We start from the raw sequence: 15,794 nt of genomic DNA, 5'->3' as shown, positions 1-15,794 counted from the left end.
CCTCAGTCCCCGAGGGGCGCGACATCAGGTAGCTCTCGGAGTTCACACCCCAGTACCTGGGGGAGGTCCTATGTCGCCGCACAACCGCCCTCAGAGGTTTGGAAATCTCTGAGACCCGTTGTAATTATTTCTGCCGGGTGGATCCGGCTCTTCAGCGCCACGAGAGCCGGGCAGAAATGAAATCAACTGTGGCAAGGCCTTGGCTGCTTTCATGGAGGAATTTTTCTGCGCCAGTGTCTTTTTTTCTTCCCTTTAAAATAAAATTAAAAATAGCAAGCACTATTCAGGCATTCATCAGCGATAGGTAGATGCACAAGGATTGAGTGGGCATTTTCATAAAGAATGAGGCCGGCTGTTACGGACCCGGCGGCCTAGCAGATGAAAACTTAATTAGCGTGCCTGTCCTAAAACCTAGGCATAAATCTCCCTCTGCCTTTTGGATAACTCTACATCTTCGCTTATGAGAAACGGGATGTGAGCAACTCGCTGCACATTTCTCTGATTCTCCAGGTCTTGGTCGGCTGACACGCATTCGATCAAGTTTAAAGGAATGCGCATAAATCAGCAAGCCCCTACCGTCTCCTTGGGAGAGGTCCGCAAATCCAGGAGGGCGCCTCTGAACCCACCGGGTCTGGGGATTAGCAGTCCAGGGCAACCTCCGTCTGGGCTCCTGAACTCGGGAATTCGCAGAGGAAGCAAGACACTGCATCTTCACCGAGCCCTCCAAACACATGCAGTAGAGTGCAATTTGCACTTACATCTATTACAAAGTGAAATCTGTGTCAACTCTCCACACGCAAATGTTGCATCTGCAGCTGAATTTCGCTGCCTAGTGGTGAATTTTTAAGAAAAGATTTCAACTAGGTTGTTTTAATTTTTTTCTTTCCTTTTCTGTTATTTATTTTTAACCCACAACTTGAATGGGTGGCTTCAGCTCTGCATCAGTCACAAATAGGAGTAAAATGCACAGCGACATTTAACAATCATCCACTTGAAGTAACTAAATAAATATGACAGTACTGAGAGCAGATAGAAAAAGTAGGGTTTTTTTTAAAGTCCTATTTTTATTATTTTGTATTCAGGAAGAGTTTTCTTTTTAGAAAAAAATACTTCAGTCAGGTTTTCAACAACATTATTCACAGATCAGTGGCTGATACTATTATTCCTGTTTTTCAGGAGGTGGCTGGTCTCTCCTTGGACATTTTTTTTTTCTTTCAGGTTTTAGACTGATTGCTATTTGGGCATTAAAGGAGCCATCATAAATAATCCATGCCCACCTCTGGTTATCTGGTAGATCCATAGAAATTTTAAATAGAAGGAGAGTTAGGTAAGATCGATACTATCAATGACCATTTTAGAACTGGGGGAAAAAAAAACCCACAACAACCCTGAAATATCTTCTGTCATTACAGTTTCAAAAACTAGAGAGGAAAAAAAGAAGGCTACTACTTTACCCAGGGTTCCTGTAGTGGTGATGGCTTTCGAAAGGGGCGGTATCCCGGCTGGAGAGCTGCTGTTGGCCTCCTTCCTAGGCTCGAGGCTCAGAATATTTCTTACATCTAAAGAGAAATATCCCCCATCAACAGAAGAGTCCCTTTTGGAGCTGTTCTTAAACACACAGTTTGATCCAGCTTTGAGGGAATTTTCCACCACTTTAAACATTTTGGGAGAAAGTTGTTACTTTGGCTTGATGGCAGCTCATTTGGAAATGGAGTACTGTTTGGAACAAGAGGTGGAGAGGTGGGTCTGAAGCAACATTATCATTTGTTTCCACAAGTGGAGTGAAAATCCTCAGGGCAGCAAAATATAATTGAATTTCTCAAGCCCTTTCGATATGTATGTTTCAACACCAGCCTGTTTTTGAGACAGCTTTAGAGACTCTTTCCATAATTCTCATCTATAAAGAAGCTGTGAGTCCTCAGGAGAGGTTGGAGAGGTTTCCGGCAGCCACTTTTGTAACCAATCAATATTATTTTCCATAAAATGTTGAATCTGGTTCTTCCATTCACTGTTACTTTCCTCTAATATAAAGATAAAATTAGCCTGCGTCTCACAATTCTGCATCCCACGGCTACTGGTTCCACCAACATTTTAATACATATGTGCATAGCATAGATTTGACAAAAACACATTATCCTATGTGTGTATTAAATATACAAACATACATATGTATTCTTTATGACTCTGAATACAGCACCTGATTGTTGTTAGAGGTCAACAGCAGATATATTATTATTATAGTTTTGATGGAAGTTGTTAATATTAAACATATTTATTTATCCTACAAATAAAATGGCAGATTCACAAGCATCAATATAAGATTGCACACCACCCTGGAGCAGTACTCAGCTCTGAGTTATCCAGGATAACTCAGATCTGTATCCAATCCTGTGGTCATTTTGTAGATATGAAATATTAAGTCCTCTTTACTGACCTCTCAAGAGGGGTTTCTTAGAATTTCTGAAATGTAACTCTAGAACTCTAGAATTAGCAAGGCATCTGAATCTTAATTTGCTGTAAAGACTCCTCAGTAGCTCTAATTAGAGTGCGAGACCACATTGGAGGGTGAGGACCAGGAAAGAATGGTGATTTAAGAACACATCTTTGACTGTAACAAAAATGTACAGCTTTAAAGCAGATCTGCAGAAATCTGATGCAGAGAAAGCCACTGTGAAGACAAATCGAACTTAGCCATTAGAGAAAAGGAACAAAGCTTCATCTTGTAAAGTACATTTTGTACCTCAACTCTAGGAATCACCTTAAATTACAATATCTTGGGTCATTAGCAATTAATGATACGATATCTGTACAGATTCTACAAATATATATACAAGCACACACAAGCACTAATATGCAAAAGTATACATGTGTACACATATGATATATATTTACATATATACAGGGACATGTATAATTTACATATATTCAAATTTGCTCCATCTGGAGCCAAATAATTGAGTACTGAATCTCTAAAGTCAAGGAGGTAAGAGCTCTTGATTCCCTTGGTTGAAAAATTACAAGGAGGCTTGTCAACGCGAGGTGGCGCCCTTGATCTACTAATCCAGCTAAGGCCAATTCATGAGCTGTCAAAAGTCAAGGTCACAAATTGTCTTTTTTCGTCAAGGTCAAGGTTTAAGGCCTTTCGTAGTCCTGTCATTTCAACAGATATCAAAACCTGCCCTCTCAGACACATGCAGACCCAACAGCACATTTTAAAATATGACAGCCTAGGCATTGCTGATACAAAACAACTGGTTTTCATTTTCCACAGGGAGCCTGGGAATTCATACTATCTCTTCCTCCTTTCTTTTCTCTCCCTTTTGGAATATCTGACACTTTAATCTCCTTGAAGCACTTATCATTTTTTAGGATTTTAGTTATGAGGGGTTTCTCCCTTTTCTTAAAAATTTGGTAGCAAAAAAAGTACTGAATAATAATAAAGAATGGTCCTTGGTTTATATAAGACAAACCTGCTCCTTTTCTTTCTGTGCAGTGCACATTTAGCATAGGAAAGAAAAGAGTATTTTCTGCAGATTTTAATGGCAGTGACTATTTTATTAACAGAATTAATACCACTACATCGCTATCAACAGGTCTAAGTTTTTTTTTTTCATTTTTAGTAGAAATATTTAAAAAGCAGGTGCACAAATACATTTTCACAGTGTGCTGAGTGTCTTTATTTACAAGATATCATTCTATAGTGAATACGAACAAAACGAATGTGCTGGTTGAAATAACTGCTTAAAAATGTGCTGTGAAGATGAATCACTAATCTTTCTAATGCAGTCTGATAAAACAATAAACATGGAAAAATACTAATCTCTTAATAGATCAAAATATAGAATGAAGACACCTAAATATTTCAGGGGAATGAATTTTCATTTTGAGTTTTCTAAAAAAGAAAAAAGAAAAATGATTTCTCCAGCAAATGTTTAGCAAATATTGTGAAATGCCAATTCAAATGAAAAAACGAATTGTGTTCAAACCGAAGTCCATCATGTTGGGATGGAAACTTTCGGGATTTCTCAAATAAAGTGAATTCTGTGGATCATCTGATGATTTAAACATTTTCAAAAAGATACCAAATCCTTCGGAAAATAACGGATATTGGGGCAGTAAATATAGTCCAAATGCCACAAAATATGCTTGTTATAAGCAATTAAAAATTATTCTGAAAAGGACACTACCAACTCGGTTTCTCTTGTAGCCTGAAAGGTTCAGCTGGTTGGTTTTACTATACTACCAAGACAAATGATCCTCAGAAGAGTTTTCTCTCCCGTTTTCCCTTCACAGCAAATATTCCAAGATTATTATTTCAGTACCTTCTCGTTTCCCCTCTAAATCTATACATAAAATGTTTTGCAGAACATACAACAACGGTAGGAATTTCACTAAGATTTACCTGAGCAGACGCTTAACATGCAAAGGGAATGGCGACCTAAGAAGGACAAGCAGATGTTTACAATGGCCTCTTGCTTTTGTAACCAACTTCCAGATTATTACCATCTAACGCAGTGTCCTAAAATATAACGATCACATAAATACTTACAAGATTTCAGTAACTGTGTAACTTATCTGAAATTGCGTATTTTGGGGGTTGACGTTTGACATTTAACGGGCTGGGCTGGTGGGGTTGGCGAAAGAACTGGCAGTCTTTACCTTTTTTAAAGTTTTAAAACAGTTGTAGATTCCATTAAAGAGAAAGAGATCTCCTTCAGGAGAGCAAAATGCCAGTGTCTGTCTCTTTCTCTTTCCCATTCTTCAATTATTATTAAGCATTATTATCATTATCTGGGCAAAGCAACAAGTTCTGAAGCGTTTCTTCAAGTTGCCTTCTTGTTCCATTTTTAATCCATTAACTAGTGGTTTTCAGTTTGTTGATGACTTTTTTCTCTTTAACCCTCCTGTTCTGGAACCAGATTGTGACCTGCCGCTCAGAGAGATTCGTCGTGGCTGATATCCGCCTCCGTTTGTCCTTAGTAATGAATTTGTTCGTGGCGTATTCCCGTTCAAGTTCTTTTAATTGCACCTTGGTATAAGGCACGCGCTTCTTTCTCCCCCTCCTATAAGAGCTGGCATCCGAGGGATGGGAGACGACGTCTAGAAGATAAGGGAGAAGGCAAGTTACACAGGGATCGGACCCCAGCCAGGGCATAGGCGACAGCTCGATCTGAGCCACCCGCCTTGCAGCGCCCGGCTGCTCTTTGCCACGCGCTGTACAATCCGGCCTTCTGCCAAAGCCTAGAGGGTCAGTGGGGAAGGTGGTTAGTTCTGAACTGAAATGAAATCGCCCAGGGCTCCAGTGACGTCCCCAACCCGGCCATCCTGCGGGAGCAACGCGTAGGCAGCTTCGAGAGATAGCCTGGTCCAGCGGCCCACACCTTAGCGCCAAGCTCAAGGTACAACACTTCTGTGCCTGGCTCCTTTCTGGGTGCCCGTCCCAATACTCGAAGCTTCTACACTGAAGCCATTTTTGACAGAATGAATAGGGAGGGGCAATTTGGGGAGCTGTTTTCTGGTAAATTTCTCATCCTTAAATTGGTGTCAGGGGCTGGGGAGGGCGGGGCGCAGAGGGAGAGAGGGAAGCTAGCCGCGGTCCCCACAAGTTCTCTCCCAGCCACCCCTCACCCAGGGAGGGCCAGGGACCAGCTCAACTCAAGGCAGTTCAGGAAGCCCCAGCCAGCCATGCTTGGGCTCCCAGGGGTGCAGAGCCGCTAGGGCAGACCAGGAAAAGAACAGAAGGGAACCCGGGATCGCCCGGGTGCGAGCGGAGGAGAAGCTGGAGCAGAGCCGGAAGACCAGGGCTGGGAATATGTCGCCATTTACCAGGCAGAGTGGACTTCCAGAGGTGGGGAGGCTGCGCCTGCTCTTTGGGGCAGTACATTTGGCCGTTCCAGCCGTTGGGCAGCGCCCAGGGCTGGTAGCTTTCCATGGGAAGACCCAGAGGCTCGTGGCGCGACTCGCCGGGGCCCCCGAGGCCCGGCACCACTGGCATATCCAGGTAGCCAGGCATGGGCTGATGGTGGTGGTAAGGCCCGGCTGCGTAGCCCTGGTGGTAGAAGGCGAACTCCTTAGCGCGGGAGCTGAACTCCTCGGCCGCTGGGCCGGCGGTATCCATGTACTTGTCCGCGAAGGCGGCGGCGGCGGCGGCGGCCGAGGCGGGCTGCGCGCACGACTTGATGGCGTTGGGGTGCGGGCCCATGCGGGCGCACGGATAGTAGCCGCTGCCGAAGTAGCCATAGGGCAGCGCCGCGGGCCCCGACGAGCTCTGCGCCGCTGCCGAGCAGGGACTGCATTGCTTGGCGGCCTCTGCGCCCGCCGGGCCCGCCGGGCCGGGCCCTCCTGAGGACGACGCGGCGGCGGCGGCGGCCGCGGCAGCTGCAGCGGCGGCGGCAGCGGCGGCAGCCGACGGGGGCGCCTCGCCGGGGGCGCTGCTGTAGGCGGACGCGGCTCCTGGCGCCAAGGGCGCCGGGTGCGCCATCAGGTTGCGGCACTGGTTGGCCGCCGCCGCCGCCGCGGCCGCGGCCGCTGCCGCCACCGAGAAGTTGCCCCCTGCCGCCGCCGCCGCCGGGTGGGGGAAGCCCCCGCCCCCGGCCCCGGCCGCCGCCGCCGCTGCCGCCGCTGCTGCAGCCGCCGCCGCCCCTTCCATGTTCTTGTTGAGCTCGTCGGCCACCAGGCCGCCGCCGTTGTCGTAGAGAAACATGACGGTGGGCTCGATCCAGCGGGGGTGGAGGAGCACGGAGGCTGTCATAGCCCGAGCCGCATGGAGAAGACCCCAGTGGCGCTGTTTTAAAAAGCCCCCAAGAAGTGAAGAGCGCGCGGCGCGGGGCCGGGGCCCGAGCGAGGGGGGCGGATCGCGCCCCGCGGGGTCGCGCCAGGCGGCCGCCCATTGGCCCGGCCCCCCCGCTCCGCCCACGGCGTATGCAAAGCGGGCGGCTCCGACTCCAGCTCTGCACGGTGCACCCGCCGTCCCCGCCGCGGCCCGCGCCATCCCCAGCGCCAGCGCCAGCCGCGCCGCCGCGCAGCATTCACCGGGGGGAGAGGCGGGGGAACGTGCGGGTGGGGCAGGGAAGGAAGGGCGGCCCCATCTCCGCCCCCCTTCCCTCCCTTTATCCCAGTGGGGCCCAGACCCGCGCAACCAGGCGGGGAGGGGAGGTGGGCTCGCGATTGGGTTGCGATCTGGAGCGGTGGGGACAGGTCAGGTAATTCTGCCGGCCGTCAGGGATGGGAGAGTGGGGAGGACGGGACCAGCCTAGCTCAGAATGGGTGTTTCTTGAGGCCTCTGGGGCTGTTTTCTTTCCAGGAACCGGCGCGTATTTCTGCAGTGAGACCCTAGGACGGACATCGGCGCCTTCAGCTTCCATGGAGTTGCGATTTTGCTCTTTCCAGGGAAACAGTGGCAGGGTGTTTGCTGCTTGTCGGTTCCTGCGGATATCCTAGGACATTCCACTGGAGGCTTGGACTGCATTTAGGAGCCCCTATCCCTTCCCTGTCCACACTGTTAGTGAGCAATTTCATATGTTTGCATTTAGACCCATAGACTCAGAACGACTCATCACACACACAAACATCGTGTCCACTGACACACTCACTCGCATTCACACACTTAGGTATACAGCCTGTTCCTTGCTCTGACCCTGTAACAACGCTTCCTCCTCCAGAGACTTTGAGATAGAGTGAGTGATCCGTGTGCACCATTCATCCATGCTCCCACCTTGCCAGTGTGGCTGGCTTGTTCTGGAAGGGGCTTAAGAGGAACAAGCCCCAGCTGTGCTTCTGGCTGTGACTCAAGCCCCCCTTCTGGGCTCTAACGCCTCCAGCTTCTTTGTGGACCGGACCTGACTCTCCAGGAACCTGGGAATCCACTGTTTCACTCTATTTTGGGACAAGAAAAAGGGGCTCTTTGGGGCCGCTTCCTGCCTTCCCCTCAAGTAGGATCTCCAGCCTGCAGAGGGTGCCTAGTCCTTCTTTGCCCAAGAACCAGCCCAAGAAGCCTTTCCTCTGTGCCTGGGAAATGCAACCTTTTATTGTTAGCATGGCAGGGTGTTGGTGCTGAAGAACCAAGCAGCGACCCCTCTTGCAGCTGCCATGTTTTGACGAGGGGCTCTGGGGGTCCTGCTGCTTTAGGTTCACATACTTCCACTTCCTGATTCACTACTGTGAGCTGGTGAGATGCCTAGAAGAGGAACAAGCATTCAAAGTGAAAGTGGGCACATTACCGGAATAGTGCTGGGGAGAGTGCTGGATTCTTTTCCACCCTAGGCTGACTGGTGAGAAGCCAGGCTTGGACCTGTCCTCTGCTCCTAGCTTGCACATTCAGCCCTAAACTCAGAGCAGCATGCATACCACCACTCCCCCACACACACACCCCACCATCTGCTCTCTAAGGCCCCTGGGCTTCCTGCAGGGTCCAGACCAATGTGGCTGGGCTTGGGCTTTTATCTGTCCTGATCCTGGGTTTGTCCTGACCAATGTAAGTGTCGCCCAATAAAACCTTCTATGACCACCACACCAGCCACCCCCCGCCCTTCCAAGTTTGCCCTTTCCTTCTTGACTTTTTAGCAGTTCTGGGTAAATATTGATTTGCCCCCAGTTTACCTTCTCCCTGACTGGTCATTTGCAGACTCAGGAACTAGCTTCTGTAGGGACCTGACTTTTCTGTTCCTTTCTGGCCCTTTCACCACCCCCCTTCCTCCCTCCAAGTGGCATTGTAAAACTCACAGTGACAAAGAGACAGAGTAGGGTTCGAGGCCCCTGTTCCTGGGGACTTGAAGGCGGTTTTACATACGGGTCAGACACGGCTGGAGGCCAAGGTCAAGTTGAAAGTTGCAGTCTAGCCAGCATGAGAACTGCCATGCAAGCGTGGAGACCCAGGAAGCAGCAAAAGGCCCACTGCCCGCATGCCCTCATGCTTAATTTTCTCTCTCTTTTTAAAGTTCTCGGCTCTGACTCAGTTCGGCTGCCCAGAATTTTTTGGTGCCTTCGTGGAGTTTTTGGGGCGGTGTTTACCGACTCTTCTCTGCCTCCGCCCTACTCAGCCAGGGCTTTGAGCGTCTTCGGTTTTCCAGCCAGACCCGGAAAAACGAAAACACAGCTTGGGGAGCCCCCACTAGCCTGCGCCTGTGCCAGCTCACCTCTGGCCATGGCGCAGCTGCCGGTGCACACCGCGGCCAAGGCCGGCTCCACATTCTTCCCTCCCCCTTCCACTTCACCGGAGCCCCGAACCCTACGCACAGAGAAAGGGCCTCAGCTCCACAGACGACTGGGTCCCTCCTCACCAAAATTGATGAGACAAGATTTCATCTTGTCGGCCGAGGAGCCACAAGCAGGTTTGTCTGGAAGGGATGGTACTGGGGGAAGGCTTTGGATTGCATCTCAAATTAAGCTTTGCTCCTTAAATGTGGTTCTCTCGCCAAGAAAGAGCTTGGGGCCTGAATTATTGAGATTTATTGTGCACCTTTAGTGATCAAATTTATCTGGGCTTTTTTTAGTTCCCCCATGTTAAAACAATAACAACAACAACCACAAAAACAAAACAAAAAAAAACCTTCTCAAAACATACTTAGAAGAACGCACCCTGCTTGTTCGCTTCTTGTCTTGGATCTCAATATATATTTTTATTTTTCTACCAGACAGGTCCATGGCGTCCTGGCATGCCCCCACTGTTTTCAAATGTCTACATGTCCTGTCAGTATTGAGTTGTAGCCACCAATCAGTGGAAGTGGTTTATAGAAGAAAAACAAGCTCTGAATAATTTTGGGTCTGAGTTTCAGAATTTCTACTCGCTTTTAAGCAAGAATAATCTTCCTTCCCTGTCTTCTGCTGAGAGAGATAAGACATTTCTTAATGGTTCCCAATATAATTTCTTTCCCTGCCAGGCAGCCAACAAATTGACTTGCTGTGGCAAAAGAAAGGTTGGAGGACAATTAAGGCGACTGTGCTCTGCGACCCTCCTAGCATTTTTCCTCTTTTCCCAACGGCAAGGTCAAGATTTGCTTGCCTGCCAAAGTAATGGATCCTGACCTTCTGAGCTGTCTGTCCCTCTGATTTTTTGTTCTCCAGGCTCAGGAATTCCTATAGGATTGCATAGAGGCACCATCAACCTGACAATTTTATATTCTCAGACTCCTCATGGGTTAGACTGGGGAAGCCAGGGCACCCACTAGGATCGGCCGGCCGCGGTGGCACCTTAGGCATGACAGCCAAGCAGAGTGCTGCATGAGTAGAGGTGGGAGAGGTGGGAGAGGCTGCAGTCATTTCCCAGGTACTGCGTGGTGCACTGATTTCCCCAGAGGAGCCCTGAGAGGGCAGCGCAGGAAGGACTGGAGGGTAGTTTCTGCAGCAGGGCCTTTGTTTAAGGAATTACCAGAGCATTTCTCAGTGTTCCAAAATGCCTTGGCTGACAAGGCTTCTTACCTCCTGGGATAGACCAGGGTGCCCTGCAGGGTTTGGTTGCCCAAAAGCTTCTCACTGAAGAAAAAGACTATGGCTCGGTTTTTCTGGTTGGGGGACTGGATGCCAGCCTGGTCCATGGGGCTCTGGGCTCCCAGCGTTGGAGGAGAAAAGGACAAAGGGAAACCAGGTTTTAATCGAGTTTGATTTTCATTAGCAAATGAAATTTACCTGCTCTCACTTTAACTCCGAGGAGGCTGTCAGTGCTGCTCCCTGGCACCATTTCTTTGCATTCATCCAGCATTAGGATAAACTTTCCTTGGTTGGTTCTAAAGACACTTTGTATTTCAGGATATTCATGTGCTTTTAATGTATCCAAGCAGCTTTACAAGCCACTTTTGCAGAACATCTTAACCCACTCTCTCCCACCCTAGTGGGCTGGGGCACAGAGATAATGTCAAAGGAAGAAAGATCCAGAGGAAAAACTGGTTGAGGGGCTGAGGAGAGAGAAAGAGAAAAGACAAACACGTCAAACAGTGTAGCACCTCTGAAGCCAAACTTGAGCAGATCATTTGGGAAAGGAGCAAGTGGGGGACTGCTCTGCTTACGGAGGGAATTTTGAGTGTCCCCATCAGGTGGAAGCTGTACCCTCTTTCTTAAGGTGAAAGGGTTGGTAGGTCCTGAGATCTGGGTTGAAGTTAGCCAGTGGACAGGGAAATGGCGCATTGAGTCACTCACTCAAGCTTTTGTTCTAGATTTTTGTGCATTTGAAACAATAATAAGGCAGTGAAAGGCTTGAGGCTGGGGGGATAGTTTTGGGCTACGGTCACTGTGGTGACCAAATGTTAACATGGTGAAAGTGGAAGTGCAAGGTCCAGGAAGATCCACAGGGACCCCCACTTTGCCTTTAAGATCCCTTCATGGGGTGGATCTCAAGGACAGCAGATTTTTGGAGGAGCAGCTCTCCTGCTGCCTGTAGAGTTCTTTTTTTTTTCCCCTCCCCCCCCAGGTACCACAAAGCCACTAGTGCACAGGGCCTCAGAAAATACGGCAGGAGCTCAAGGAAAACTCCAATTTGAGTACAGTCCTGCCCTGTTTCCCCCAGAGAGTCTCTGAGCAAGGAGATCTCCACCCGACACACACCATTTCAGAACAACCAGGTTCCAGACTCCCATGAGGAGCATCCTCCACTGCAAAGCCTTGGCCAGCCGCGCCTGGACTCCCCAGAGTTGGCGCAAACTCCGGCCTCCAAAACTCGGCTCTGGGAGGCCTAGGTGACTCCGAAGCCGGCGGCGGCCGCGGCCGCGGCAGCGGCGGCGGTGGTGGAAGAGCTCTTTCCTCCGACAGTGCCTCTGATCGCTCTTCACTGGAGCTGGAGACAGCCTTCGCGTAAAGGACCGGAGCGTGAGTTAGAAGCAGAGGGAGCTTGGAGAAGGGCTCGGCCGGAAGGAGGAAATGCCTTCTCGCAGTGCGCGGCCAGCCCGCGGGGGACACCAGCTTGCTGGACTGTGGGGCCCCTGCCACCCAGGGAGTGACCTGCGGGTCACTCAGCTGGGGCGCTGGGCGAGCGCGGGACGGCCCGGAGAATTCCGTCCGGCTGCGACGTGAAGAGGACGAGGGGTCTCTGTACCCGACTCTGCCACTGGCCCAAAGGAATTTTACCCTCGGGCGCCCACCCCCACCCTAGCTTGATGCTTACACCCGCAACAAAACAGGAAACCAGGACTGGGCAGTTCATTCTTTTAAGTCAACAAATACACTGAAGACTTCGAGCGTTTGAAGGAAGTAGGGGGTTTGCACGAAAGCCGGGCTCGGCTTTCTCGCTGAGAAAGCAGCGCAGGCAGCCAGGCGGCCTGGGCCCGCGGGGGTCCATCTCGCCCTAGACTCCTAAGAACTCTCACGGCCCTGTTCCCAGCTGCGAATTCTTAATGCACAACGCGACGGAGGGAAGGAAATTCACCAGCGCAGCGACGAGGAAGGGGAACTCAGGACCCCTTCAAGTACACACTGAGGTGTGATCAGAGTTTTATGGGCACGTTATATGCTGTAATTATAACGATGTGTGTGCCTCGATATGCATCAAACGTGCGTATACACACAGAGTGAATGTGCGCATCCAATGTCATGTGGGTGAAATACAGGCATCATAACCAGCCCTACGAAAAAAAATTCACCCTGTCGGACCAGCCTGGTGACATACTTCGCTGGCGCATCTCCTAACTCACTTTTCCGACCACTCACCATTCCCTCTCCTGTGGCTTTGTAAATACACCTGTCCCCCGTGGAAGGTGAGTCCTGGACTGGCGTTGCCCGGTTCACATGTCCTCCCCAGAACCTCCATCTGGCTCCAAGGACCCTAGCTGAGCGGGTTTAGAGCACCCGGCACTGTTCAAGGAGGAGCCGCGGTTCCTTTGTCCCGTGGCTCCAGCCCCGTTCCGCCCAGCTCTCAGGGAAACGAAGCGCTCAGTACGAACTTCTGATATTAGTTTTTATGGGTATTTACACTCTGGTGAGGGGAGCTGACTACGGAAGCTCCATCAATCAGCCCCCAACCTTGGGTTTAGATATTCAGTTTATGGGTTGGGAGAGGGAGTTTACCGGAAAGAAAGCATCAGGGTTGGCCGCTGACTCCAGAGAAGTGAAAAGGGAGTAAGGTCGTTTTCTGTTTCTGGAAATCAAGAATTAGGAATGGGCAACTACAGGTGCTAACCAACAGACCACTTTTTTGTTTTTTGGTAGCCCTTTGGCAGGGATAGTTTTTCCACCTTTGCCCCACATAGTTGTTGTTGTTTTTTTTTAATCCTTTTATTATGGACTTTGTCAAACACACACACAAGCATAACAAACACCTATGTACCCAGCTCCTAGTTTTGACCGCTATTATAATTTCATCTTCAAATGTTTTATTATCCACTTCCTCTCTCTCTCTCTTTAGTATTTTGAAGTAAATCCCAGATAGTGTCACATCATTTCACCCCCACCATAGGATTTCCAAGATCTGTTATATTTCAAGATTGAGCAAAAGGACTTGAAATGGGGTTATTGCAATGAAACTCTAGAAAAAACCTGAGGGTTCACCCAGGAGTAAGCTGGACAAAAGAGGGGTTTGAGAGGTAGACCCATCTTGCCTAAAAATCTTGTCTCATCTTTCTAAAAATTACATATGAAAGAGGAAGATTTATGTTACCTTTTTATATGAGTGAATCGTCCTTTAATAGAAAATTTCTGTTGCTGTGTCAGAATTATGGGGGAACACAAAAAACATACCTCAGTCCTTAGTGTGTCCTAAATTGACATATATTCACTTATTAGTGGGTAAATGACTATATTCCATCTCAGCACAACTCCTCCCCTGGTAGAAACTCAAAAGAAATTTCTAATGATTAAACTAGGAAAGTTTGCACTCAATTGATGGCTCATCAGAACAACTGCAGTTTTCAGAAAGAAATTCAATGCCGAGCATTGAAAATATCCCCCTAGCAATAAGGGATTTTTAAAGAAAAGAATGAATAAAGGTGTTATGGTTTCTTTTGTTTTAATCTGGTAGTCTAATTTACAATGAGCATGATTCTCCCCATCGAACTCTGAAAGTGACTTAACTGAAAGCCTTGGCGACTTCAGAAAGCAAAACGGTAAAAACAGAAAATAGCACACTGTTGAATTTGACAACTTTGACACTACCCGGCTGCTTAATAAATTCTGACCCCACTTGTGTGAGTTGATACTGATCATCTTTTCTATGGCAGTATTTTGTATTTGGGTTGTTTATGGTTTCTTAATTAATTTTTTTGAGTAGTGATTAAATATCTGGGATGCTTTTACACTAAGCATATAAATTCTCATATAAATTCTACATTAAGCATATAAATTAGAAAAGAGCTATTTGATGAAACTCATAAGAGGTATGTAAATTTAAAAAGAGAAGAAAGTGTGTGTACATATTTTACAATAATCTCGAATGACTCCAACTGTATGTTGCAGAAGCCATGAGCTCTCTGCCCACTGTCTGTGGGGTATCAGCAATATCGACTCCTACCAAGCCTTGGGCACAGCGGTGGGTTTATGGATCCTATGTCTCTTGATCCTAAGATGGAGTTCACCACAGGGTTGAGGGCTTGGGTCAGGGTAAGGGTGGGGACTGTAGAAGTCAAACAATTCGGAGGAAGAGGGAGAGGGGAAGAGAGAAGCCACAGACAAGCCAGGAGACAAAGAGGAAGGGAGAGATGGGAGGGAGAAGAATAAGAAGCAATGAAACTGTAATTCTCCACAAATATTTAAGCTACAGCAGCTCAAAGATGGCCTGTTTTTAAAGCTTAGCAGAAGCCCATTCTCTGCTGAAGCCTGTTCTTTGCGGAAGCCTGGCTGGGGGGTAGTGGGGGTGGTGCCGCTGTTGAGTCTTCCTTGCCTTTTAGGTCCCAAGCCTCCCTGTGATTTCTGTAACTGCTCAAAAACAACCTGGGCTTTGAGAATCTGATTATTGTGCGGAGTTAAATGCAGGCTCGACCTTCTCCCCATAGAGAGTCCAAACACGTGAATTCCTGCTGCTATCAGCTTCAGAGGCAGAGGTCGAGAGCTGAGCTTGGGACAACCCTTCAAGCCTGCTAGCAATTACCTGCTCTCAGCCACTTTTTAAAAGGCCATATTTCTTTACATTTCTAGGATCTAATGTGAGGTTATGTCAGGTCATGGGACCCTAGGCTGGTGCAAAGTAATTTGATGTCACCAAGAGCAAGCAGACTCGTTTGTCACCCTGAGGAATAGAAGTCCGCGTGATTTCTGCTGGGAGCAGAGCAGAGTTGATTGGCTGGGCGTGTGGAATCCAGCCAGGGGTCCAGTGTGGGCCTAACCAGGTGAGCTGGGAGGGGACTTTCTGGATCGTGGTGTGTGTGTGTGTGTGTGTGTGTGTCTGTTTGTCTGTCTGTCTGTCTCAGGTTGAGAGGATTAAGGGATCAGCTGTGCTCCAAGCACACACAGCAGCCCATTAGAACTCAGTGTGGAACCTGGACTGATCCAGGCGCTTGGATCCCAGGTTCACTTGTGATATGATCCAGGTCTCAGTTTTTCTGAAGTTAAGTCTGGTTAGCCCAGCTGCAGTCCTTTCTTCCCCTAACCCTTACCCACTGCTACTTTAATAGTCTGTAGCTGATTAAATAAAACATAAGGGAGTCTTCCTACCTGAGGTTTATCCAGTCATTAGGTGATTGGTGGGAGCACAGAAGGAGTCATAGCCTTTGTACCCCTTTGGGGAAACACTTCTGTGAGTGATAAGAGATGGCTAATGTCTCAGTGAAGGGTTTCAAGGCATTTGCTAGAATATCCTCTTCCACCATTTCCAGTTCTTCCATTTTTTCAGAGGGGGTTGTAGGTGGTCGTGTAACAAAGCCAAAGAACAGGGTCCCTTG

At 48.5% G+C, this 15,794-nt stretch overlaps 1 protein-coding gene and 1 long non-coding RNA gene across 2 annotated transcripts; one reads left to right on the top strand and one right to left on the bottom strand.

The window, feature by feature from the left end:
* Positions 1-1,044: 1,044 nt before the first annotated feature.
* HOXA13 (homeobox A13) lies at positions 1,045-6,774 on the bottom strand. The gene is made up of 2 exons (XM_025379890.1): positions 5,827-6,774; positions 1,045-5,100 (listed from the first exon to the last, which is right to left on the bottom strand). Exons 1-2 carry the CDS (start codon positions 6,749-6,751, stop codon positions 4,856-4,858), a joined length of 1,170 nt encoding a protein of 389 aa, XP_025235675.1. The 5' UTR covers positions 6,752-6,774; the 3' UTR covers positions 1,045-4,855.
* A 327-nt stretch (positions 6,775-7,101) lies between these two features.
* LOC112621253 lies at positions 7,102-13,931 on the top strand. The gene is made up of 3 exons (XR_003118693.1): positions 7,102-7,202; positions 7,304-9,329; positions 11,402-13,931. It is a non-coding gene; the product is annotated as an uncharacterized LOC112621253 (long non-coding RNA).
* Positions 13,932-15,794: the final 1,863 nt, after the last annotated feature.

This window comes from Theropithecus gelada, chromosome 3, assembly GCF_003255815.1.
Source record: "Theropithecus gelada isolate Dixy chromosome 3, Tgel_1.0, whole genome shotgun sequence".
In the NCBI taxonomy this organism is placed as follows: domain Eukaryota; kingdom Metazoa; phylum Chordata; class Mammalia; order Primates; family Cercopithecidae; genus Theropithecus; species Theropithecus gelada.
The sequence above is the reverse complement of the archived record's forward strand: the minus strand, read 5'-3'. Positions and strand labels throughout refer to the sequence as shown.

Excerpts from the sequence above, each read along its gene's own strand:
- HOXA13 (XM_025379890.1), bottom strand. The coding sequence starts at position 6,751 with ATGACAGCCTCCGTGCTCCTCCACCCCCGCTGGATCGAGCCCACCGTC. Across the intron at positions 5,101-5,826 it reads CTGGAAGTCCACTCTGCCTG|ACGTCGTCTCCCATCCCTCG; the intron begins GTAAATGGCGAC and ends CTTATCTTCTAG.